The 25,329-nt window shown below is 37.4% G+C and overlaps 2 protein-coding genes across 2 annotated transcripts in view; both read left to right on the forward strand.

The window, feature by feature from the left end:
- Positions 1-3,828, forward strand: part of cntn6 (contactin 6) — a gene marked incomplete at its 5' end in the record, with an annotated part of 37,395 nt that extends 33,567 nt beyond the window's left edge. The window contains 3 exons of the mRNA XM_079460383.1: positions 1,260-1,372; positions 3,280-3,448; positions 3,705-3,828. Coding sequence (XP_079316509.1) covers positions 1,260-1,372; positions 3,280-3,448; positions 3,705-3,799 — 377 coding nt within the window. The 3' untranslated portion in view covers positions 3,800-3,828. The remainder of the gene's footprint in view (positions 1-1,259; positions 1,373-3,279; positions 3,449-3,704) is intronic.
- Positions 3,829-10,231: 6,403 nt separating this feature from the next.
- Positions 10,232-25,329, forward strand: part of cntn4 (contactin 4) — a 161,752-nt gene continuing 146,654 nt past the window's right edge. The window contains exon 1 of the mRNA XM_079460380.1: positions 10,232-10,494. Within this exon, the coding sequence (XP_079316506.1) occupies positions 10,255-10,494 (240 nt within the window). The 5' untranslated portion in view covers positions 10,232-10,254. The remainder of the gene's footprint in view (positions 10,495-25,329) is intronic.

Genomic DNA, 25,329 nt, shown 5'->3' on the forward strand with positions numbered 1-25,329 from the left:
GTGTTGCGTGCTTTCAACAGGAGGCGCACTTCCTTGTTCATCCATGGCTTCTGATTAGGGTACGTGGTGATTTGCTTCTGGGTTGTGACACTATCAATGGTGGAATTTATGTAGTCCAATACAGAGGAGGTGTCCTGGCAGTGAGATTTCATGACAAAAAGATGTCAGGTTTTCATGACGCTCTACTCTATTGCAGTTAAACCGTGTTGAGAGTCTTGAATTGCTGTGTGTGTAAAGCAATTATTTGAGAAGCATTCTTTTATTACTCTTCTTTCATTTTCTCGTTATTTGAGGTCATCATGTGGAAAATGCAACGTTTTAGGAAATTACAAGAAAAGATACACTAATCAAACAAATGTAGATAAGGGGTCTTATAGCCTGTTAGGGTCTTTTCTAGAAATACAACAGTGACAAGAAGGGCGTTTAACACAAGCGGTGTTACATTTTTGGCACTTCAACATTACAATATAACAACAAGTACGGAAAGTTTTGGGATTTTTATTATAATTGAGAAGAATCTGAATGTATTCAGATATTATTTTTATCATTCTACTTCAGGCAAGTAGAATTTATTGGTGTAATTTTTCTAATTCTGAACAGAATTACATCCTTCAACGAAAGCAAAATGAAAATTCTCTTGACATTTAATCTGTACTCACATTGCTTACTTTTGGAGAACACAAAGTAAGGAATTTTACAGAATATTTCTGTATACAATGAAGGCAAATGGGGATCCAAGGCAGCTCAGAAAGAATCCTATTTCCAAGCCATGTCTATACTATCGTTTTATTTAAGGAACGGAATGAATTACATTCATTTATTCACTCACTCGTGTCGTTTAAAACTTTGTCAATCTTGCTTGACGTATGTGGTCACCATTTACTTTCATTGTGTATAAAAATCAGCTTATTTTGTGTTCTATGGAAGAAAGTAAGGTCAAATGGGCAACATTTAGATTTTTGGTTCAACTATCTCTCAATTTTCCACCAATAAACTGGTGTGTTGTAGGTGTTCTGGCACAATATGGCTGCCGTCGTATCATCCGGGTGGATGCTGCCCATTGGTGGTGGTTGAGGAGATTCCCCCCTTCTATTTAAAGTGCTTTGAGTACCCAGAAAAGTGCTCAAACTTTGGTGATACCTCATCTTATACAGTTCCGATTGTGAGGACCGCAAAGGACAAAATAGACCCATGAGATTTTATTTTCAGTCATATTACACAGGGTGGAACTAAATCAGAATATGATTTATGTCTTGTAGCTCCGAGTCAACCTCCAGGGAACATTGAGTGGAACCTGACAAACTCAAAGGTTTTTCTGAATTGGGAACATGTGAAGGCGATGGAGAATGAGTCAGAAGTTACCGGGTATAAGGTAAAGTCTTTTTCCTTTTCTGTTGCTTTTCAGATAAACAGGTTTTATCACATATGCTAGTGTCTGGTGTCAAGACAACTTTGAGATACATATCTAGGAACATTAACTTTAAAAGCAGTACAAGCATACTGTGTTTTATCTGTTGACCAAGCATTTTTACAAGCACATGCTGTGTTTTTCTGTTGACCGAGCATTTTTACCCATGGAATTCAACCTTAGAACATCTGTCTGCCATTTATAATCAAGCTTTTAAAAATATATTAAATATTTGGTATAAAATGTATTACATTTAAGATAAAAAATGCTATTAAAATATTTTTGGTTTTAAGTTGGCGATATGAAACATGTAACTAATGTTAACCTTTACAACTTAAGATTTTAGCAATAGTTTGCATTGCTCACACGGTTCAATCTGATTGGTTAAAAATCTGATTTGTATAAACAGTTTAGAAAGAACAAACATTCTGGTATTTTTTTAAATAAAATCAATTGCAGTAACCCTAAGCAAATGAATACATGATAAATGATAAAAAATGATAAATTAAAGCAAAGCATTTTAATCTTTTTCGCTAATTTAATTTGCGAGTCGCAAAAAAAGCAGTTCCACACTCAAGGTCAATGATACATTCAGAAAAATCCCTGCCTTTTCAAATTTCACAAAAACACATGCTAGGCCCTCGCCCTGTCCTCGAAACCGCAGTGATCTGTGGCATGAGTTTGCACAAAATGTTCAGAAAGAGGATTAAAAATCAAGCGACGTGATTCGTTTCTTTTGAACGAATGAATTAGCAGCGCATGCTGCCGGCTAATTGGTGACGGCCTCTCTGTAATGCGGAGGTTTGCGGGGTCGGTGAGCAGCTGGATGGCTTTTAATGCTATCCTCCATCTGGAACCTCCAGTTTAGCTGGGCCTCACCAAAGAGACGGAGGAGAGCCATTGTTCATTTGCAATCCAAGTGTTCGCAGTGAGATGCCTGTTGAATAATGCAATCAATAATCATATGTTTTCTAGTCCCTACGAGTAAGAAAGAATATCAGGTTGGCGGCTATTCGTCGTGCGCTGTCAGTCTACAAAAATTTAATTGATTTATGGATCGCGCAATCTCTTTTTTCTCTCAGCGGGATTGCGTCACCAAACATGCTTATAATCTTGTCACTGAAAATCGATTTTAAATTTTAAATTGATAAAGATTTTTAAATTTGTATTCCCTCTTTCATTCGGCTGCTCAGATTGAGCGTTAATAGCGGGGAGATGGCACAGAATGTAAAAGAGACTTTCATGTGATGCCACTGTTGTAGATCTGTTTAGGGAAACTTTGGATTGGCAAACTTTCAGAGTCAAATCTACACAAATCTGATCAATTTATTGATATTCATCCAGAATTCTGGTTGAAATTAGTTTTGAACCCCTGTAAGTATTTAACTTCTACAGTTCATTCAGTTCGAACGAATTAAACTAAATTGCATCTTTTTTGATAAATCAACTTTTTTGTTCAGCATTGTTTACGAAGTTTTGTAAATCCATCTAGATTGACAATTGTAATCTTATATTAATGATTTTTAGGTTGTTCTGTCGTATATGAGTTCACTGTCAGCTTGAAGTAATTTGACTTCAACCCATGTAAAGAGAAGCACATTCAGTAATCTGCTGTTTTACATTTCCAACAGAGATGGAGCTAGAGAAGCAAAACTTCACAAAAATCATATTTTCTGCTTTGCACACACAGCTATAAAAGAAAATATACTTCATTAAATGAAATTTGACAAGCTGTTGCAAGAGGGTCTGTACGTCACTGAATATCCTAGTTATGACTTGCTCAAAGAGCCAATTCGCCGAAATGCATTAAATGAATTGACGCAAACTAGCTTCGGCCCATTGACCCACTTACGCGTCTTTGGGATGTGCAGGTTGTGTACCGTCAAAACTGGCACAGGGGAAGCAGTGTAGTGGAGACCAACAGGACTTCTGTGGAGCTGCAGTTGCCATCAGAAGAGGACCTGCTGGTGCAGATCAAAGCCCTGAGTGATGGAGGAGACGGCAGTAGCAGCAGTCCTATACTTATACCAAAGATGTCAAGTAAGACTTTACGTGAGCTTATCAAGAACATTGGCTTATCATGACAGTTTGGGGCTTTTCGGTTACACTTTAAACAAATGACTTGAATTGATTTATATATCTAAATCTGAACAAGTGATTTGAACCAACTGGACTTGATGCGTGAAGTCAGTTTCTCTTTAGGTTCACACAGGTGTTCACACAGAGTGTTGTCTATGACATTACATATGATTTACAAAATTTCACAACGATTCATTGGTTTGTTTTGTCATCACAGGTCTGAACTCGAAAGGATACTTCAGATCAGATGCAAGCAAGATGGCCCATGTTCACGGAGTCGTGTTTCTGATGTTGTCGTGGATGTTTTCGTAAAAGTTTGCCTTTACTTGCCGCTCACTAACAAAACAAAGAATAACTGGATGTGATAACATTTTATTTACTTTTATTTTTAGTAAGATATAAAATGGTTGACTTTTCTCCATCGCCTTATGTTATAATGTTGTTTTTACCTCTATGTCGAGCTATTTGTATTTTGTATGTGGAATTTATGCAAAAAAAACAGGCTTTGCCATGTAGCTACTCATTTTGTTAAGATGTTCTAAATTGAGCACAATCTTAAATCATTGAATGCAGTAGGGATGTGGAACGTTGGGTGTCCAAGAATATTTTGGGGAACTTGGTTTTGCGTAAATGAATGAAATTATAATTCTGTATAAAACAGACTTTTAGATAGATTACGTGACTTGAATTATTTTGCCTAAGCATTCAATAAGAGATACTTTATTGATTTGCGTTGTAGTGACAGTTTGGGTTAGTATGTAGACCATTGCACAGATTTCTTGCTGCTCTGATATTTTCAAAAGTTTAATTTAATTAATTTTTTTATCAGTTTTGATAACAATCAGAATTAATTTACATTTAGAACATATACATGATTCAGTTTACTTGTGATAAGATTTGTCTTGTCAGTTACATTGACCGTCCTATGGGAATAAACATCAAGACAGATAAGCATAAAAAGGTTTTTTTCCCTGATACGATATGTAGATGCTTTATCATGTCTGATAATCTGTCTTTTAAACGTGTGTTGAGTTTGTATGTTTAAAAAAAATTGATCTAGATAACACCTAGCGCAACACCCAAATATTCCCTGTTATTTTAATGGTTTTAAAGGAGTATCAGAATTGACTAGATATGTATTTTTATGCACTTTTCTGTCAGTAACTGTACATTAACATATAAAAACTTTGTATTTACTTTGTATTAGTTTGTATTTGTATGTTTTTGTTACTTGGTACATGAGTAGTATCTACATTGTTCTTATTTAATTTGCCTAATTTTGCATTTTATAAATGTAACACATTTGTCTGGTGTTTTCTTTGCTATAATGTAAGCATTTGGAGCTATTTAATACCTTTGTATTAATTCTGTACAATCTCTGAGAGATGTAATAAAAATAAAATTTCATATTGAAATATATGTGAAACAGAATGTGTACAGTATCAGTAATAGCCCTAACACACACAACAGCATTTCTTATCTGGGGGAGACGTGTCGTTCTAATTTGATGAATGGAGGAGAGCTCGGCTGATCTATATGGTTGCCTGGAGACCGTTTCTTCAAAGATGTGCATACTGATTGGTAATTATCAATAGGATGAGATTAGTCTCTGCTTAACCAAGGTGTACAGATGCCTGCTTACATGGTGGAAGTTATTCGGAACTAAATCTATTTGGAAAAACTGTCCAATGTGTATGTTTATATTATTTTGGAAATCCTTCAACTCTATTTTGTCGCTGTTCTTTTAAAACAGGATGATCAAATTGAGAAAATGCTGTACTTTTTAAAGAAATAAATGTAAAAGGTGACAAGCTCGTTTTTATACTTCATATTGATTAGATATTTGCAAAACCTAAAGGGTGACTTATAATAATATAAAAAATATGAAATATGCGATCCAGCAGTGATATTTACGACATTGTAACGTTGCGTCACAAGAAAGATAGGCCTACCACGATATAAACCATGCTGAAAAAGCAATACCAGCGTTTGATACTAAGTTATGAAACCGGGTCACTGTCGATGTGTGAAATGGAGTTTGCTCAAGTAGATTTCACACGGAAGCTACGAGTTTATTCTGAGGGCTCAGAGGAGTAAGCTTGTCAGGAACACTGACAGGTAAAAGTGCGAAAAAGGATGTAATCTCCCGGGAACTGATCTGACTTGTTGGGCTACAGGGGGATTTAACGGTAAATACTAGTCCACCTAAAGCGTGAACAATCAGAGTAGTCTTTTTGAAGTTCTTCTTGCATGTCATTTGGTGCCCTTCAATAGCATGCCAGCTTTTCTGACCAAATTTTGGTGGGTACCGATATTGCTCGTGCTGATCCTCCTAAATTAATGGCTTCAGTGGAGCTGTAAAGACCCATATGGAAGCGAGACATGGGAAGGCTGCCTCCTAATGACTAGTTTTGGCAGCCCAATGTGTCTGAATAATCTCACAAAATGGTTGTAATAAACCCTTGCTCATTTTGAAAGGGAGGTTTGCCTTCCCAATGCCATGTCTGACACGTTTGTACTAGGATCAAAGGCTACAGTCTTCTTAAGAAAGTTAAATCCTTTTTTCTCTGCCTTAAACATGAAATACATGTTATTTAGAGATACGGTGGGGTGTGAAACAACTTGCTTTTATTGTTTTCAGTACAAATTACACTATCAGCATGCCATAAATTGAAATAAAAAATGTAAATTCTTAATAGTTGACATGTTTTTGTTTAGACTTAATGACATCATTCGAGCTTGTATACTCCACAAGTCTGTGTGAAACTAAAGCTTCGTTCATTCATTCATGCTGATATGAGTTCAGGATGTTACAAAAAGCATCTTCCATGGTTCAATTAAAGAAAGGAAACCAGACCATTGGAGTAAATGGTCAATGTCACAAATGTACTTGACTAAATACTTTACTTCTTTGTTTTGTTATATATTCAAAGTAAAATTTCAATTTAGAAATGTACTTGTAGACCACTGGGAGGGGGAATTACTTCAAGTCATCTTTTGTATTTTCACAGTCTCGTTTCTATCAATACGGGCGCTGATAAACAGAAACCACCGTCCTCTTTGATTATATTTTCAAGGTATGAAGAGATCTCCTTATTGAAGTGGGGCAGATTCAAAATTCCGCCCCGCAGCGATGTAATGGCTCTTATGCAAAAATGAATGGAGAAAATATGGCCCAGATTCTTCATAGATATCCACAGCAGTTTCTAAAGGGCCCTTGGATATATAAAGGGAGAAATAATCATGAAGAAACCTTTGGCTATTCAAATTAATCTTTTCAATGATAGAATAGGGCTGTCATAGTTCACTTGTTAGTGCTGCTGTGGCACATGGGGGAACTGGTGAGATAATGAATGGTTTGGAAGTTCTTCGTGATAAAAGGAAAGGTTGAGAAGTAAGAATTTAGAGTTAAAGGGTTATGAGAGACCAGGCAGACTTTTTGGCTAGTTTCAAGTGCAATGAAACACATTTTACCACCATTGAATGTCTAGTAGTAAATCTGAATGTTAAAGGAAGAGATCACCCCAAAATAAACAGTGAGATCCAGGTCAAACTCATTATTTGCACACGCTAAGGTCATTTTAAAACTTTATGGCTTTCGAACAAAAAAGAAGATATTATTTTAAATGTTGGTAATTGAAACAGTTGGTCCTCATTGACTTGCATTGGTTTTGTGTCTAAAGAATAGAAATGAATGGGGACCAACAGTTTTCGGTTACCAACATTCCTCCAAATATCTTCTTTTGGCTTTTGCAGAAGAAAGAAAGTCATACAGGTTTGAAATGACAAGAGGGTGAGTAAACGCTGATAGAATTTTAATTTTTGGGTGAAATATTCCTATAAATTCTATCACAACATAATCATCTCTATTATACCAGTATGCCATATATTGTGTAATATTACGTGGAATTACCTGTAATAGTTGGTATGAACCATATAAGCAGCTCTGTAACTCCAGTAATGGATCCACAAAAATGATTCCCCTTATCAATTAAATACACGTTGCACCTGATTTGAAGTGAGACTGCCATGACTTCCTAATTTCCAACATTACTTACATGTCATGCCGCAGTGCAAAAGAGACATATGGATGCCAAGGACAAACCGTCCTTTTTTATTTCCCAGTGCATTAAAATATCACTTCATTTATTCAACCACTTCAATCAAACCGATCACGCCTTTATTTGCTATGCAAAACTAATCATTTAATTTGGCTATTCCACACAAGGAGAATTTAATGATATGGAAGCAAATCGAGAAGGAAGAATGTCTCGGCTGGCATTTAGAAAGAGCCCTCTCTGTGTTTTACGGTGCCAACGCCGTCACGATGTTTATATATGTAAATTCTCGCGAAAGTGTAACGCGTAAAGGGGGGAGTGTTGCAAAATGTGGTCCGAATAAGATAAACCAGATGAAATTACCAAGAGGTGTGGAAAGCCAGGTTAAAGCGTTCATAATCTGCAAAGCGGAGCCTTGGGCTGCTAGGCCTGTAAATTGGCATGAATAGAGATGCTTGCGTGTTTACAAAGCTTGTCCCCATACTGCAAACTGTGGAAAAGGCTGCATCCAAGGAGAAGAGTAAACAGGATTAAGTCAGAGGAAAGATTGGGCCATTACTTCACCTGTCAGCTGAACTAAACGAAACAGCTCAGAAAGAATCTTACTTTTAAAATTATGGGTATTAAAATTGCCCAAAACATATTTTCTTAGTTGTTTAATTAAGCAATAAATGCAAATTAAATGTTGTGTAGTACAAATTAAGAGTTTGGTTCCAAAATGAGATAAATCTGTTTTTCGAATTTTTCAAAATTAACATTAAACTAATCATTGCTTTCTTTCTGAAGAAACAACTTCTTCTCTCAGGTAATTTTAGATTACACAGCGTGCTCAGCCACTGTATATAGGCCAACCCCAATCCCATTGTATGTATCCTGCTTATTACATATAGCTATTGCATAAGTGGAAAGCAAAAAAGCAACGGGTTGAAATATTGTATAAGCTAATTTCCAACACCAGAAATCATTCCTGGTAAAAGGAAGATCAGCCAGAGTAAATAGTGAACTGCATTTTCTATAAAACGTTCTTAGAAGGCCGAGGTCAGGAACTGTGAATGTTGGTTACCATCATTAATTTGTCATCGCTGACTGAATCATTGGATGGTTCGAGGTCCTCTCGGACCACTGGTCAGTTTTTACGTTGTTGTTCTGTTTATCTACATTTACATTTATGCATTTGGCAGACGTTTTCCGCTGGGTAGATTTGAGATTTATACGTAAAGATCTCAGTACGTTATGCGTGGTCTGTAAAAAAAGAAAGTCTGGATAGAAAGATCTTTTTTATCAACCGTATTAATATTCAGTTAACGACTTGCACTTAACTGTTGCTGATAACTCACACATCAGTGGACTTTCATGCTATAAAAAGAACGAACGAACGGTAATAGATTTTACATTTACGCATTTAGCAGACACTTTTATCCAAAGCGACTTACAGGGGCCTTTTAGTCTAGTCATGTCTTTTATCAGTAGCCCATGTGGTTTAAGTTTCCATATTACAAAAATGTATTGACTGTAAGGAGACCTAATAATGGTGCACAATGATTGTAATGTATCAAGCATGAACTTATTAACTAAAATATAACAGCCCAAGTCAATGCCAAATGCCTTGCCATTTACCTCCTGAATACACTGACGCTATCGTGTGTGAAACTGCAAAAACAGCTTACCAGTACATTTTCCTTTATTTAACGGACATTTACGTTAATGCTAAGATGTAATTTAATTCTGTGCAAAATGTCAAATGCAGGTGAAACATCTGTAAAAAAAATATGGAAAATTCCTTCATATCAAAACAGTATATATTGTGCCCTGTATTTACGGATTTTTAAAGAGTGTAGGCTATATTTATGATGCAGCGGCTGATGTGAACGATTCTGCATGACGCATTTTAAAAAAGAATAGTCCAAAATGCGCACATTAGTCTAAACCCTGCCTCCCCCCACTACACATAGCAGTCCCATCACTTTGTGCAACCTGGCGCCGACTCTGCTTTACCTATAGGTAGGGGTTTTGAGTTGGCGTGTGCCAAATTTGCTGGAATTGGATGCAGTAATTGGATTTTCAGAGGTGCGATTTTATTTATTTTACACAGAGCTCTAGAACACTATGGGCATTGTCATGACATTGCATTTACATTTACATTTAGTCATTTAGCAGACGCTTTTATCCAAAGCGACTTACAGATGAGGAAACATTGGAAGCAATTATAACAACATAGGCAACAAAATACATAAGTGCATCAAACTAGTCCATTAAAGCCTAGCACAGTATAAAAAGCTAAGAATAGTGAGGATAGAAGGAATGTTTTTTGTATTTTTAGTTTTTTTTATAAAGAAGGAAAGGAAAGAGAATTAGGAAAAATCAATCAGCGACGTGTTGACGGAAGAGATTGCAATGTATTCCCAATCTATTTATTTTTAAAACTCTAGATTTCGAATATAAAATATACATTTTTGACGTAAGATTCATTTAATAAAAGGATTTTCATAAAAATCTTCATTCCACTAATCGAAATACGGTGATATCAATGGCCACTTCAAGGATTTAGTACCAAGGCCATGTGAATCATCTGGTCTGGCACAGCTCATCAGTGATTGGGTGAGAGCAGTTCAAACTTATTGGGTTTGGAAATCAGTGGGAGGGGCTCATTATACAACAGACAAAATGCCGTAAATGACGCGCGCTCTGAGCAACCAAAATGGCGTTTTTATGACGTCTTATGGCAAGACAGCGGCGGCAATAGGCGGCATTTTCGGGCGTCCGCCTTTTCGCGCGGTTTTTACGGAGTTTGGAGTCGTGACGCTGTACATTGAGGCGCAAATACGGTTTAAAACTCCTTCAAAAACGGCGTTCGGATGTGAACACCAAGGCGTAATTGTGAAACCACCGGTTTGCCAATCTATGCGTCATTCTCCGGGAACTGACGTCATTGCCTGTGTGACTGAGAACGTGAGTATTTACGTTGCCAACGTGATTTTGTTGTGGCGGTGTTCAACCGTACAAGATTGTTAATTGTTGTTGGACCTGCATAGGTTTCTGCGCAAAAAATCAATCGAATTTATATCAACATATCGCGAAAGCTTTTCGCTCTCGTTGTAATTTATGTCTTATACCGATAATTCGGCGCGCGCAGCGTGTGTCGAAAACGCCTTATATGGTAGCCTAATATCATAGTGTGCTCCATGCATTTGTATGTAGGTTAGCTGTTTTCCAAAAAATAATATGCTGTCATGAGGAAATTGACACACTGGAACTAAGCCTATTCTATTCACTGACTTTTTTATCAACCATTAGAGGTTTTTATGTGGCAGGGAATTCATTGTGGCGTGGGGTTATATTCACCCCAGGAGAAAGGTATCATGCATTGGGTTGTTTTGTCTGGTGTCTTTTGCCTGTTGTGCGCAGGTTCTTAGCCCCGCTTGACATTTGCGATAATTAAAACAGCTAATCCATGTAGAGTGCTGTCAAAGCCCTGGGAAATGGTCATGGTTAATTTTAGGTCAAATTAAAAACGTTGACATGAATTGCCTACCTACAACTTTCTGCCAAGAGTCTAATCCATAGTAATTTACCAGGTTTATTAAAAGCCAAAAATGAGGCGAAATATTAAAAAACTCTCCAAATCCCTACTTTTGAACCAGTGGCGTGCAAATGGTGTTTTATTGGTTCAACAACTATTTTGGGGGTGGGCAGCCTCGCAATACGTTTTTGAACTGGTCATAACTTCTAGTCATTTGTCATTTTATGTTCTCTTGATATGGAATCCATGGCCTTTGTGATCCCAATGCTATATTAACTGAGCTACAGGAGCACGGCATTGAAGTGTGCGTTTACCTTTCTATCCAATAAGACAAAGTTTCATAAGCCTGTTTTAAAGGAACAGTTCTGATGAACACAAAAAAAGATATTTGGAAGAATGCTTGTAACCAAACAGTTTTTGGCCACCATTGACTACCATAGTATAGAAGAAAAATGCTATAGAAAATGTCTTCGTCTGTTGAACACAAAAGAAGACATTTTGAAGCATGTAGGAAAGCAAACAGTTCTGTGGCACCTTTGACTACCATTGTGATTTTTCCTACTATGTTTGTCAATGGTGACCAAGAACTGTTAAATGCATTGTTTCAAATATCTTTCTCTGTGTTCATCAGAAAAAAATGCCTCTCATTGGTTGTTTGTAACAAGCTAGTTTTGACAGTTATCTGCTTCTTTTACTTGACCACTTTGAATTCTTTTCAGCTGTCTCGACTGCAAGTGTGTGACTTTTAAGTGATCGAATGGATTGAGGTTATCTGCTGGGATGCAACTTGCCGACTTTTCAGAAGAGTCGGGCGAGATTCTTTTCCCTTTTTTCTGACAGTTTGTGACGTCTGCCTGTGTATAGGTGTAGTTTGTCAGAAAGTGACAGTGCGTGAGTCTGAGCCGAGCTCTAAAGCAGGGATAAAGTGTGGTGATGGACAGAGAATTCACAGAGAATTAAAAAAACTGGAAGCCCCTCTCCCCCCCAAAGAACCAGAGAAGATGACTGACAGTATACAGGGTTATCTCTCTTCCTTCCTCCCCCCTCTCACTCTTTCTCGCTTTCTCCATATGGCACTTTAAGACTGTCCTTACCATGTGTTTCTGTAGAGACGGATCGCTGAAAGATGTCCGTATAGATTTGTTAAAGCCTGACATGCCTCTGTTTGCCGTCGTTATGTAAATGTTTATCAAAGACTTCTAAACTGTACAGAGATGTTGGATGCAATATGGCCATGATGTTATACAATTAAATATTGTATTGTAGAAAATATGGTAAACTCACTGAGAGACATATACAGGTTTTTTTCCCCCAATAAGATGCTGACTAGATTTGGAAGGTCGTTTCCCCATTCTTTAGTAATGGCAATTGCAAACAATGACACAAAACCAGGCTATCGCTTGCCCAGTCATACTGTAGGTCCCACCCCAACCTGTTTTAATAGGAAATATTTCAAAAGAGAAAAATCTAATGAAGCTGGTAATGATAAACGTATACAGTAAAGCAAAAGTAGCTCATTGCATTCTGTCAATCTCACGTATGCGCGAATTTACATAAGACTCTCTGACAGCCTTTTAATCTTGAAAGTTTAGTCCAAAGGGAGACTGGTCACATTGCTCTCAATATATTGTTTTTATCACTGATTTCCCCATGAGCGCTCTCATGAGCCTCTAAGATGAACCTGTCATTGAAACCATTTGAACTCTATTTGAACCAAGAACAGAATTTAGCATCAGAGAAGCCCTTTATATACACTACATTGAAGCCACTTGCATACAACCACAGTGAATGGTGACCTCAGCTGTCAATGTCCAAAGCAGGAAAATAAAGGAAAAATTTCATAGTGCTGTATTTAATGACGATGTTTTTTTGGTGGTTTTACAGTTCTTATTTGGAGGTTGTTGAGTTGTTTTATGAAAAGAGCAACAACTTTTTAGAATTCTCTTTTTGTGTTCATTGGAAAAAGTGAGCAAACAATGATGCCCGATTTGTTTCACATAAATTATTTCTTTAAGGAACCTAAAGCTGTGGCTAAGAGTTTGTTTTCAGCACTCAGATATTTATTTTCAAGCCATTGACAGGCTCAGTTTAAACCGTGTTCTTCAGAATATAATCAACATTATCTGATTTTTTTTTTGCATTCGTATAGCCAAATCGCGAGACCGATGATTTGAAGATGTCGCTCGGCACATTGGGTTGGTCTTTTCATATTGAGCTGTACTGTGTTTTATCTGATCAATATTTGTCAGTACTACAACAGAACAAGACAGACGGAAAGAATATTAGCCTGTGGCTTATTTTGTCATAATATATGTATTGACTCCTTTCACATTTGTCCTCAATATGTGGGTTGCCTCCCATCATTTTGACATTTAGAATTACTGCAGGCAATCCATCTGCAAATATCTACGTCTCCGCATCTTTCATTGAAAACTATTCAAGTTTCTATGTAACACATTGTCTTGAGGAGTTAATATGTACGAGTTGTGGATTTTTTTTCTGACGATGAATATGAATGCACAAATAACCACACAGTAAAGCTTGCTTTATCTCTTTTCTGTTCTCAAATATTTGAGAAATACATTCACAAGAAAAATGACAAACAAAATGTGTGCAAAACCAAATTGTATGCTTAATAACATGTTTGTTTGTGTGGATACAGCATGTTTGATGCACATGCATTTATGTAGGCCTACTGTGTGTAAGTGTGCAAAATATCATTTACACACACAGTCAAGTCTTTTAGTGTTTGGAAAGTGAAACATACATGACACTCATTTGTCTTTATGCCAGTTTCTGGCCTGACCTTTTTCCAAAAGCAGCATGTAGAGTAAGTTTTTAAGTTTTCATCAAACATCAAGTGGATTTAAAAATTTGTATGTTGTGTTTGTTCGACATGAAGCCTTTATGGAATCTGACAGAGATACCATATTACAAGCGTGTAAAGCACATCACTGTTCTCCACGTTAGTCCGTTACAATTCACAATTGTTTACAGCATCGGGTGCATGTTTGTCAATGGGGATAAAGATTAAGCATCGTGTTTGCATTGCTATATACATTAAGAGTTTTGAATAAATGGAATGAATTTATGCGTGTATGTTATGTTCGCTGTATGCGGGGTTGTGTGTCTGTGCATGTGTCTGCGTTTCTGTGCATGAGTGTGTGTGGGTGTCATTCTGCCTCATGCGAGTGTGTCTGCACTGTATATTTTGTGTGTCTTGTGTGAATGAGAGTGTATCTAATCACTTTGATACCTTTTCTTTTTTATAAATTGAATGTATTGCTTTTAGTTAACATGTTGTACAGCTGCTTTGTAACAATGAAAATAGTAAAAAGAGCTACTTAAATAAAAGTTGAGTTGAGTTGAGTGTATGACGTTTAGAGGCATCTAGTGGCGAGGTTGCGAATTGCAACCAACGGCTTTCTCCCTTTGGAATCTTTACGGTGGCTGACACAGGACTAAGATGTTGTTATATATTGTATGGGTGCATAGAAGTAGTTTTAAATAGTTTTATAAAAGTAATAAAGAAATAACACCTCATTATGTAATAACACTTCATACACCTCTGAAGAGACAGTTATGTATATTATATTGAAATTTTGTCAATAGAAATAACACATTGGACCTTTAAGATTCTGTAGAAATTTGTTATTTGATTAACATCGAAATATGATAAAACATAACATAAACACAGGTTCATTTAAAACAATATTTGAATGCCCTCTGTATTATAGTTTATTGTATTTAACATAATTTACATGTGCATGGAAAGCCAAAGCGTACAGAAAAATACGAGGATTCCAAATGCTACAATATTTTGACGTTTGTATTCTCTGCTATATTCTCTTTTTATTACATACCTGACTACAGTTTTCATAATACGTTTAGGCTCTTAACGTATCCGTATTCATAATGTTATGTGTTTTTGTTTTTCTTTATGGAGATTAATGCATGGAAGTTGTAAGAATGGCTCCTAATCTATAATTTCTAAAGCCGTGAGGTAAAACCTGAGAAGTGCTGAGGCTGAGATAGTCAAATATTCCAGCGACGACACTTGATTAAAGTAATCCTGTTTGTGCAACAAGAAGAGAAAAAGGTCTGAGTCCTATCTCGTCTCCGCAGCTGGCAGCTCTTCTGAACGTCTAATGTTGGAATCAAATGCTATTGAGAAAGAGCTGATTGCGCTGAGCATCAATAACATGGAATCATTTATCTGCAAAGAAATGTGGTTTACTCTCTTTGTCATCGTTGTGACACGTACGGCATGGCACACGGCTAGCCGTAGGTTACTGTTTACACAAATGTGAGGCATTTTATAGACTAGGGATTATGTGTTATTAATTAAGAAATGTTATTCGCTTTATTTACTGTACATTTCAGCTTGCTTTTTCACAATGTACAGTTCATTTTGTATAATAGTTGTTGTTATAGTGGCCAAAAGGTCCAAAATGTACCGTGTATTTTTTTGTATGAACACATTCTTTTCATTAGAATTATAAGGAGGTTTAGAGTCTCTGTACATTTAGCTGTGGCTCAGGTTTTGCTGCAGGACTCAGATCAAGTGGCAACCCGCCTGAACTGAATGAAATCTTTTAAGATTTCGTGCTCTCGGTAGCCAATAATTCACCGCACACATTGTGTTTGTGAGAACTGTGTCCTCTGTTAAGTTAGCTCACACTTATTTTTCATTGACCTTGCGTAGTTTTGTTAATCTGTCTATTTATTTGTCAGTCTGTCTCTCAATCTATGAGTTGAGTTGGATATCAAGGAGACGCAGTATCAAGGCATTGACATAAACTGTGATAATAATAACATTGTGTTAATAGTACATATATGATAATACTGTAAATAATTCCGCGCCAGAATGGTCCACACTCCAACATAAAAGGTGGTGATGATATTCCACCCATAACCTTTTGCTTTATGAATCACAAAAGTTACTCTCTCCAATCTTCCTAAGCTGGTATTGTGTGATTCATTGGCCAATAAAGAGGAAACACACGCTGTAAAAAACAAAAATAAATTTTATTTAAGAAAATTATATAATTACTTTGTCCATAATAAGTGTGTAAAGAAAACCTGACATTGTTATATCCCTAATATCTGTTGAGCCCTGGAAGGGTCATGGAGGTGGAAATGTTTTTGTTTTCTCTTGCGAAAGTTTTGCATTTCACTGAGAATATTTTGTGTTAACTTGAGAAAGCAAAATGTTCTCTGGGGAACACAAATGTTTATGAAATAACGCAAAGGTTTTACCAGAGAATACAAAAGCACAGGAAAGTGGATCTTGAGGTCGCTGTCCCTTATATTTTTTCCACCATTTTTGTCCGTTCCAGGGCTCAGAGAGTATTAGTATGATACGTATTCATATACATTGTTATATCACAGTCTTTTATAGGTCAATTTATATTGTTATCTTAATACACAATTAACCTATATGGTTAGTTGGCAGTTGCATTAGTTTTTTGCATTTAGCAGAGTTTTTTACCTACAGTCTGTGACCCCATCAGAACCGCGCTTTAGAACCACTGCTAATAAATCTGTCAGGGATATGAGATCACCTCCTGCTCAGTATTCGGTTTTATTCAATATTTCTGAATTTTACGTGATGCAAGAAAAACAGCATATTAAATGAAACAGGTCATCGTCATTGATCTGAACTTTTCCAAAGACGTTATCATATAAGTAATGGGCCGCCATAATTCCTCTGGTAATTCCGAGCTTGGCCCCGAATCGCATTGGTCATGTTTAATGACTGTTTTTGTCTTGACCCCATTGATGGGATTAGCGTTGTAGAACATGTAGAGCGGAGATTTATGTGCGCAAGATTCAATCATTAGTCTCCGCTAGTTAGCGCTAGCTTGTTAGGACCTCTTAAACTCCAAAAGCGCCATTACCGCAATGCAATGATATGGCAAAACAGCCAGATCGAATGCTACACATCTTTCATTATTTCAACGCAGTCCGGAATCACTCAACCAATCAGGGACGATGAAGCAAACAAGTGTTGCGTGCGGGGGAACATGGTGATGTATGGCTTCTCGAAGCTGCTTTGCTCTGTAAATTAAAGCTCTTAATTGCTCCCTTATTGCTCCGTGAAGATGAATAATAGTCAGGAGGCTTATCATTGGCAGCAGACCGTGAACCAGCCTCCTCATTCAAAGCTTGACATCTCCCCTCAGACGCTCGCTTTCAATAGAGACGCCATTGCAGATAAGTCTCGACTTTGCCGAATTGCTTGAAGCATCCACTTCCTGGGATGTCGATTTATTTACAAGTCTGGGAATTACTGACATATGTGCCGTAATTTCCTCTCGTTGGTTACTGCCTTTACCGTAGTTGTTGGTTTGATACATGACATCAGTATTAACAATGTCTTATTGTTGGCATATGCCAGCTATTGGCCTCTAGTAGACCTCTGATCTACTCAAATTGTAAAAAATGACTAGGCCTCAGGGTAGTTCGCTTGGCAGTGCGGCCTCTCTGAGAATTTATCTGAGAGTTTTTGCTTTTGCCTGTACTGTCTACGTCCCTCGACCAGTCAAAATGTCAGTCGCTCTGAGTCGTGGGAGATTTATTCCGCAGCGTGATTGAACGAGAGTAAATTATGAGTGAAAAGTACTATCTCCCTTTTGGGAATATTCTTTTTCGATTTGGCAGATCGCTGGCTCAAAACAGAGAGTGATACTGAGCTGTTTTACAGGTCTTAAAGTTCATAGTTTGTCAAGAATAGAATTTTATGGAGGTTTATTTTTGGTCTTCTACATTAAGTATGTAATTTAATGTTATTTGTTTATTTATATTACAGTATACTTATATTTCTTTATTGATAATATCTAAGAGCTCTTCTGCACATCGCTGCTGTCAATCTGAAACCTTGTATCTCCATATTTCATATGTTTTATTTATTTATTTAGAATTCAAATTTTAAAGTATTATTTAATTAATATTGCAAGTAGGAATTTATAGTCTGTTTAATATTTGACCTGTGTTTCTCTCTCCTGCGTGTGTGTGCGTGTCCATGTGTCTGCGCGTCCCTCTGTGTGCGCATTTGTGTGTGGAGTGTTTTGTATGTGTGTTTGAATTGGTGTGTGTCTCTGTCTTCTGTGTTGTCTCCTTTTTATTTTAACTTGTATTACCTTATGGGCCGGTTTCCCGAACAAGGATTAGTTTAAATCAGGACTAGGCCTTAGTTAAATTAGGATATTTAAGTTTACAAAAAACATCACTGGTGTGCATCTTGAGACAAAACAATCGCACTGATATATTTTAAGATATGCCAGTGTAAATTATTGTCGTTAAAGACACCTCTGACATTTCAGTTAGTCTGGGACTAGCCTTAAGCCCTGTCCGGGAAACTGCCCCTATATGTTTAGTTTATAGTCAATGTGTTTCTTGTAGAGCTGCTTTGTAACAATGAAAATGGCTACATAAAGCACGATATAAATAAAGTTGACTTGACTTGACTTCCATAAATCATTACTAATCACGCTTAATGTTTGTTACTGTGTTTTACAAATATCTAACCCATAAAAAGTGCTTTATATTATTTAATCCTGTAAAAAGCAGTGTTTTTTCCAATTGCTGAAAAAACAGAAGGACAGAAGGACAGCGACGATATTCAAACTTGGCCCCACGAGACCTATTGCCCCGTATTCGACCTGTTGTTAGACGTCATTGGCTCCATTTTAGTTTGTGAAAGATTGAGAATTGCAACTAAGATGCGTGCACGATTGTAAGAGTTTGAGAGTAATGATGCCTAGTAAAAAGTCATTAAAATTTTACGAAAACCTGTAGTGCACATAAACTGCAATATTATTGTTACATTCAGCCTTTAAAAGTGGGCCTCCAAAGGCCACATATCATCATTATTTTCAAGCACAAGATGATTATTTAATGAACAAATATAAAATCAAATGGTTTACTGCCATTGCGCCAGATGATTGTCATCTATAACCTTAACAAATTCTACCTAACACCGCAACTCATCCAATCACCTTGCCTCCAAACTTGGTTAAAGGACTGCGGTTGAAAAATATTTTCACAATCCTAGCATTATGCAGACAAATAGTATAACCTCATTATATCATGGCAGAACAGAATATCCTGTTGGTCTTCATTGTACAGATGTGCGCTAATGCCTGAAGAAAAATCGCAGCACAAGCAGAAATGTCTGCTTGTGGTAAACAATAGGACGGAAATTAATGTTTTCTCTCCTGTAGTTACTTTCTAAGTAGTTTAATGTCAAAGTTGACAAAATGCAACGGGCGCACAAAAAGAGGTTTGTAGAATCGTATGGTTCAGAAATATTTTACCGTATTGAAAATGGACACTATTCACTGGGGGGACTCTAGTTGGGTACATTTCTTATATTTTTAAGCCACACACAGTGAAAATACAGCGAAATGTATGTGTGAAATGTGCATAACAAGCATACGAGATGGAAATTCTTTCCATTCTAAATCCGCCCCCTTGAAATTCACTCCCCGGACCCCATCTGCGTCCCCCCATTTCCAGCCCTGAGTATGCCTAAGTGTATATGGACCACATCTGCAACACAAGGGGCATGTGCTTGATTCCCAGCCCAAACACTGACAATTCTTTTACCCCTGAATGCAACGTATAATTGAAAGTAAATGAAATATGTTTGTAAATGTAAGTAAATCTGTGACATTAGCCATGTTTACTCCTTTAAACAAAAGGTCATAGCTTCTATTACGGCACACAAGATGCTCTTTGGAGAGAATCAAGCTGGGATGTTTGGATCATCACGTCTGCTACATTTAGTCAATTAGCAGATGCTTTTATCCAGCGACTTACAAGGAATTCAGAGAGCAATAAGCGATATGTCATAAAAGAGTACATTAGGTGCTAATACAAAGTTTCTAGTTTCAACAAAAGCAAGACCACTACCTGTTGAGAGAAGAGTCTGCTATACCCTTTTGTGAGTCTGTGCTATCATTAAAACAAACCAGGGACATGCAAAATTCTCCGAATTCCTTTTTTCATTTAACTATTTCAATTACACGTTTCACCCCAATCGGTATGCTGATTAGTCATTTTTAATGAACTATTTTGTATCTAATTGGAAAAGAATGCAAAAACATTTTTAATTAATGGTCTCGAACATTGGGAACAAGCATAATCATTTGTCTCTCCAACAGGGTTTTGACGGGGAACACAAAGCATCCATACTGCCAAGCTCCGTGTCCGTCAGTGCGTGTTACTTCAAAAGAGTGATGTCACGAGGGTGGGTTGTGTATTCACACTGATTATAGAGTTAAGGCTGCACTCGTAATATCAATCTCGGCTCCTCTGAGCAAAAGACATTGATTGGGTGGAACCCACCCAGAGATTAATGACACCACATTCGTAACGTGGCATTTAGTCTTTATTATGGCCAGCAGGCATGGGGCGACACACATAAATGTGCACACACACTCAAAGACATGCAGCATGTGCTAACACTCCCGTAATCCAATATACCACTGCCACGTCTCAGGGACGCCTGGAACGACAAACTCATTTCTAGCAGCTCTTCGTAAGTTCCTCAGGCTGTGTGGCCAGTTCAGGACGGGTCTTACTTGGGAGATTGTGTTAAATGGAGTGTGAGGCCCAACACTTTGACCTCAATTAATACCGCTCTCTTCGGTGTCTGAAAGGTGCGCAACCTCCACCGACTACAAGCGGGATTTAATCTGTTGCGTGTCTTGTTACCTCTGCCTCGTGATAACATAATCATAACTCCAGTGAAAAAGGTTTTCCTCCGTATTTCCAATTCCGCTGCAATTATGAGATATGTGGACTGCGGCATCTCAGACTAATTCCAAACCAACGCTACACACAATTCTGTGGAAGGAAAAGAGAATTAGTCTCCGTGGGAGACCGGGATATTGATCATGCTCTGTGGGCAATTCGAGAATTTAGTTCAAGGGGACTGTGACAAATCCACTGTGGTGGTCTCTCTGCTGATCGCCTTCCATTAAAGAATATCCTTTGTACGTAGGAGGCTTTTGCAAAAAATTGTTTTATTAAATGAAAATCTTTTTCCTTACAGAAAAGCCACATGAATTTCACATGGCTAAAAACACTTTTTTTGTGTGATTTGTATGTAAAGTCCAATGTGAAACCCATGGGATGTGAAGAATTTGAAATTCATGTGATTTTCCTTTAAGGGTTCTTTTGTGGAAGACAATTCTTGGAGGATATCCTGTCTAGGGCTTCAAACTTATTGAAATTATTAAAATATTGCAGATGTGCTTATCCCAGTATACATATTGCAACGGTTAACATTAATTGAATGATTTTAGTATTGGAAAAGTTATTTATAGTTTTTTAATATATTTATTAAGAGAAGACATTTATTAAGACTTAAATTGAAAAGTGTAAAAAAATGTATGCTTACCATAACGTTATACACATTACTTAATATTCAATGTATTGGTAATATATGATGAATATTTGGGCATTGACATTTAAAAGTAAACATTTTGTTATATCACATGTTTTGACTATACTTTAATTTGTTTTTTAGAACAAAAACATTTTCACAAAAAAATGCCAGAAGGGCCTCACTGAATAATTTTGCCTTTGGCCCCACTTAATGTAGGTTCGCCTCTGATAATAATGATCAGAATCCACAGTTCTTCCATCAAGCATCAGAGTTCATTATCATACCTGTAGGCTGCTTGCGGTTTCCAAGCAACAAATCTGCAGCGACTTGATATGTGTTAATGTAGAACATGCGGTCATAGATGTACTGAATTATCTGCATTAAAGCCAGAATTTAGAGCCTGGGCTATCAAAGTTAAAAAGAACCTGCTGACTTTGGCAACCCTGTGTCCAATGTGGAAATATATGGAAAGATATAACCAAGCAAAAGCCTACTGTGTGTGGGCTAAAGTGCTTGACCCGGGGCTCGTATTTGGTGCTCTGATTCATGACTAACTCCTAACACGTCTGGTATTAGTGCCTTGGTAAGAAGGCATGACCACTGTTTGAATTTTTCCAACTGACTAACCAGAATTTCAGCAAACATTCATCTCTCCAAATCCTCTTTTACAGAAGCGAATGCAAAGATGTGTGGAAGAGCAATCTCAAGCCAGGTTGTCAACAGCTTTAACACATTAGCGCTAAAGAAATAACCTGATGTGTGGGTGTGTGTTTTTTGAAAGAAAGAAACGTATGAAATCTTACACCGTGTACCTGTAGTTTCACTGTAGTTTCTATGATGCATCCTTTTGAACAATTACTGGTGCAGACCTGGATTAAAAACAACACTGTGATATAGGCCTACTATATATTAGATTTAAAGATGCTGTAATTTGATATGGTATGATGACATGTTGTCACATTTTCGCTTCTTTGCTGAAGGAGATAACATATTTACGAAAACTCTGTAACCCAGTTTGTCCGTTTACTACTGTAAAAACAACATGGCGAATTCCATGCAAGTGGACCCGCAGTGTATGTAGATAGAACTAGCTCATGAGGTAATAAAAACATAACACTTCATTACCCTATTGAGAAAAAACGCATATGCTGTGTAAGTTATGTTTTGATGCTGGTTTGACCAGCTGAGGACCAGCTTAAACCAGCACAACCCAGCATCAAAACATACCTAACACCTCTGAAGACAGTTTTGAATATTATATTGAATGTTATGTTGCATTTCTGTCAATAGAATCACACATTGCACCTTTAAATGTATACATGTATGTTTGTGTATTTATCTATAAATACAAATAAACACCACACACACACACGCACACACGCACATATGTTATATACACAAACATTAATTTTGGAAAAAATTAACCAAGATTTATCAATTTGACAGCCCTAATAAGCACGTAAAGTAACAGGTTTATTTTCCAAACAGAGATGGTGATTTTGAGTCTAAAGTTGGGGATTTAACTTAAAGACACAAAATGTATGGTACAGTTGGCCGGATACACTTTATGTTGTTTTATTTTGACTTCAGAATAGGAAGTTGGATAGGATTTGGTCTCATGTCTGAAAAAGCTGGCTTGGGGCATTGTAAATATGGTTGCCAAGTAACTTTCCTTCTGAATTAGTGAGTTCTGATTACTTCAATAAAGTGCCTTCACCACAGATAAATCGCCGAGCACGCATCAGCTGCGAAAGCGACAAGTTTTCCGAGGGACCGTGAGACTGACAGCTCAGTGGGCAGCAGACTAAAGTCAACTCTCATAGCTGATGAAGATAAATGATGTCTGCATAACACCCTTACCTCTCAGATCAAATATAAAGAAATGTGACAGTGACAAATGACTCTGACTGAGACGTGTCACTTGATTGAACGCTTCCATGTTCAATGTTCCAATTTCGCATCTCCCCCACTCAGAACTGCATTACAGTCACTCGTAAAGCAATTTGAATCAGTCTAATTTGCGCGAATAAAGGAAATTGTTGGGAACGGATGGGTAAATAATAAAACAGATGAAAAATAGAATACTGTCTTATCATCAACTTAATCATGCCTGTGTTATAGTATTTTCGTCTCGTCTCATGTTAATGCACTAAGAATTGCGCTGCAAGGATTTTTCGCTACACTTCTGTGTTTTTGCTACAGTAAAATCCAGCAGCTCTCGTATAATTACAGAGTTATTAGATTTCTTCTCCCCCTTTATAATATATAGTTGCCACTAATTTAACAAGTGCTAACTTGATGGGCCACATTTAGAAGGCTTTCAGAGAGGCAGTCCTCCCTCAGGCTACCATACTGTGTGGACTGGGAAAGCCGTAAATGCTATTTATGCATCACTGAGCAAATACATCTAACCAAGCATATATGCTGTTTTGTTATAGGAAGTATAACATGCGACCAGCTGTCTAATAAAAGAGTGAATTTTAGGATAACCAGAATTGGATTTGCTTTGACCAGGGAGTGGCTAACGCGTATGAATTCAAATTAATTGAATTCATACATGTTGGCCATGGTCTCACCCTATTGATGGGGCTACTCAACATTTGGTGTAGTAGCTTATTCAAAGAAACTTTAATTAAACGTTAAGAGACGTTACGTTTTTATTATGTATGATTCGCATTCCGTTTATTTATTTTCATTCATGTCATAAACAGTCATGACAAAGTCTTTGATTTTCTTTAGAAAGTGAGGACAGAATTCTGTAATAAATCCGTTGTGAATTGAGTACACCACGTTCTACATTTGTGTTTAATTGTTGTTTTGCTGAAAGCCACTGTGGCTTGTAAATTTGAATAACTATGATTCATGTTCCTGCCGGCTGAGTTATAATCCTCAGCCAAAAGAAGATGTCTAATTAAAGCTAATAGCATTAGCATTCAGACGCTACACGCATTACTTAATGAACTACACCTATTCTTTCACATTAATGTGCGGCACGTACCACAGGTTGACACAGTTTACGAGGTGAAACGCGCGTCGAGTCAGATGAATATATCGCCTTAATGAGTGACATCAGCGTACGCATTCAGAGTTGATTAGGCAACTGAAATCTAAGAGGAACGCTGGCCTCATTATGTCTTACTAATACATAGTTTGAGTTGTCTGGTGCCCTGCGACAGATTCTTTTTCCCTCCCCGTGCCCCCACCTGCCGAGAGAATCATCATTTGGCTTGTGTCTATCAAAGCCCACAGTCGTAACGCTTTTACTTGTGCCTCAGGTGCCTTCAAACATTCACAGCTTCACTGTCTTTCACCATGAGAGCGATCTTATAGAAAAGCTGGTGGCACCAGGTTGCTGAATGCCGTTCACGCTGTGTGCAACCCAGCCATTCAGCCTCATTTTATTCTGTTTCTTAACACCCTGCTAACGCTGTCTCATTACCGATAGGTGGGTCGCATGGCTGCCGAAGCATTTGTGTGCCTTTCAGAGGTGAATGGTCTCTGCCTGCCTTCTTGCCATTCTCTCAGTGTGTGTGCGGGGGGTTGGTGGCCCACCGTCCGTCTGAAAGACCGGGGCAGCCAGGTTTATAAATAAAACTGACAGCGTGCACCTTGCCCATCCATGACTGGAATGTTTAAAGCTAGATGCTTTATAAGGAGACAAAAGCTTCTTTGCAAAATGTTTTGAGGGGCCTACATAGGCAGCATGTCATACACTTTAACTGCAGTTATAATGTTATATTTTTATAAGTTCTTTTTTATATTGAAGAGTTTGGTTCCAAGATTTATTGGAATGCTCGATATAAAAACTGAGTTATCTCATTTTGGAACCAAATTCAAACATCTCAGAAATTTAGGAAATTTCCTACAC

Source organism: Barbatula barbatula (assembly GCF_947034865.1).
Source record: "Barbatula barbatula genome assembly, chromosome: 7".
Lineage (NCBI taxonomy): Eukaryota > Metazoa > Chordata > Actinopteri > Cypriniformes > Nemacheilidae > Barbatula > Barbatula barbatula.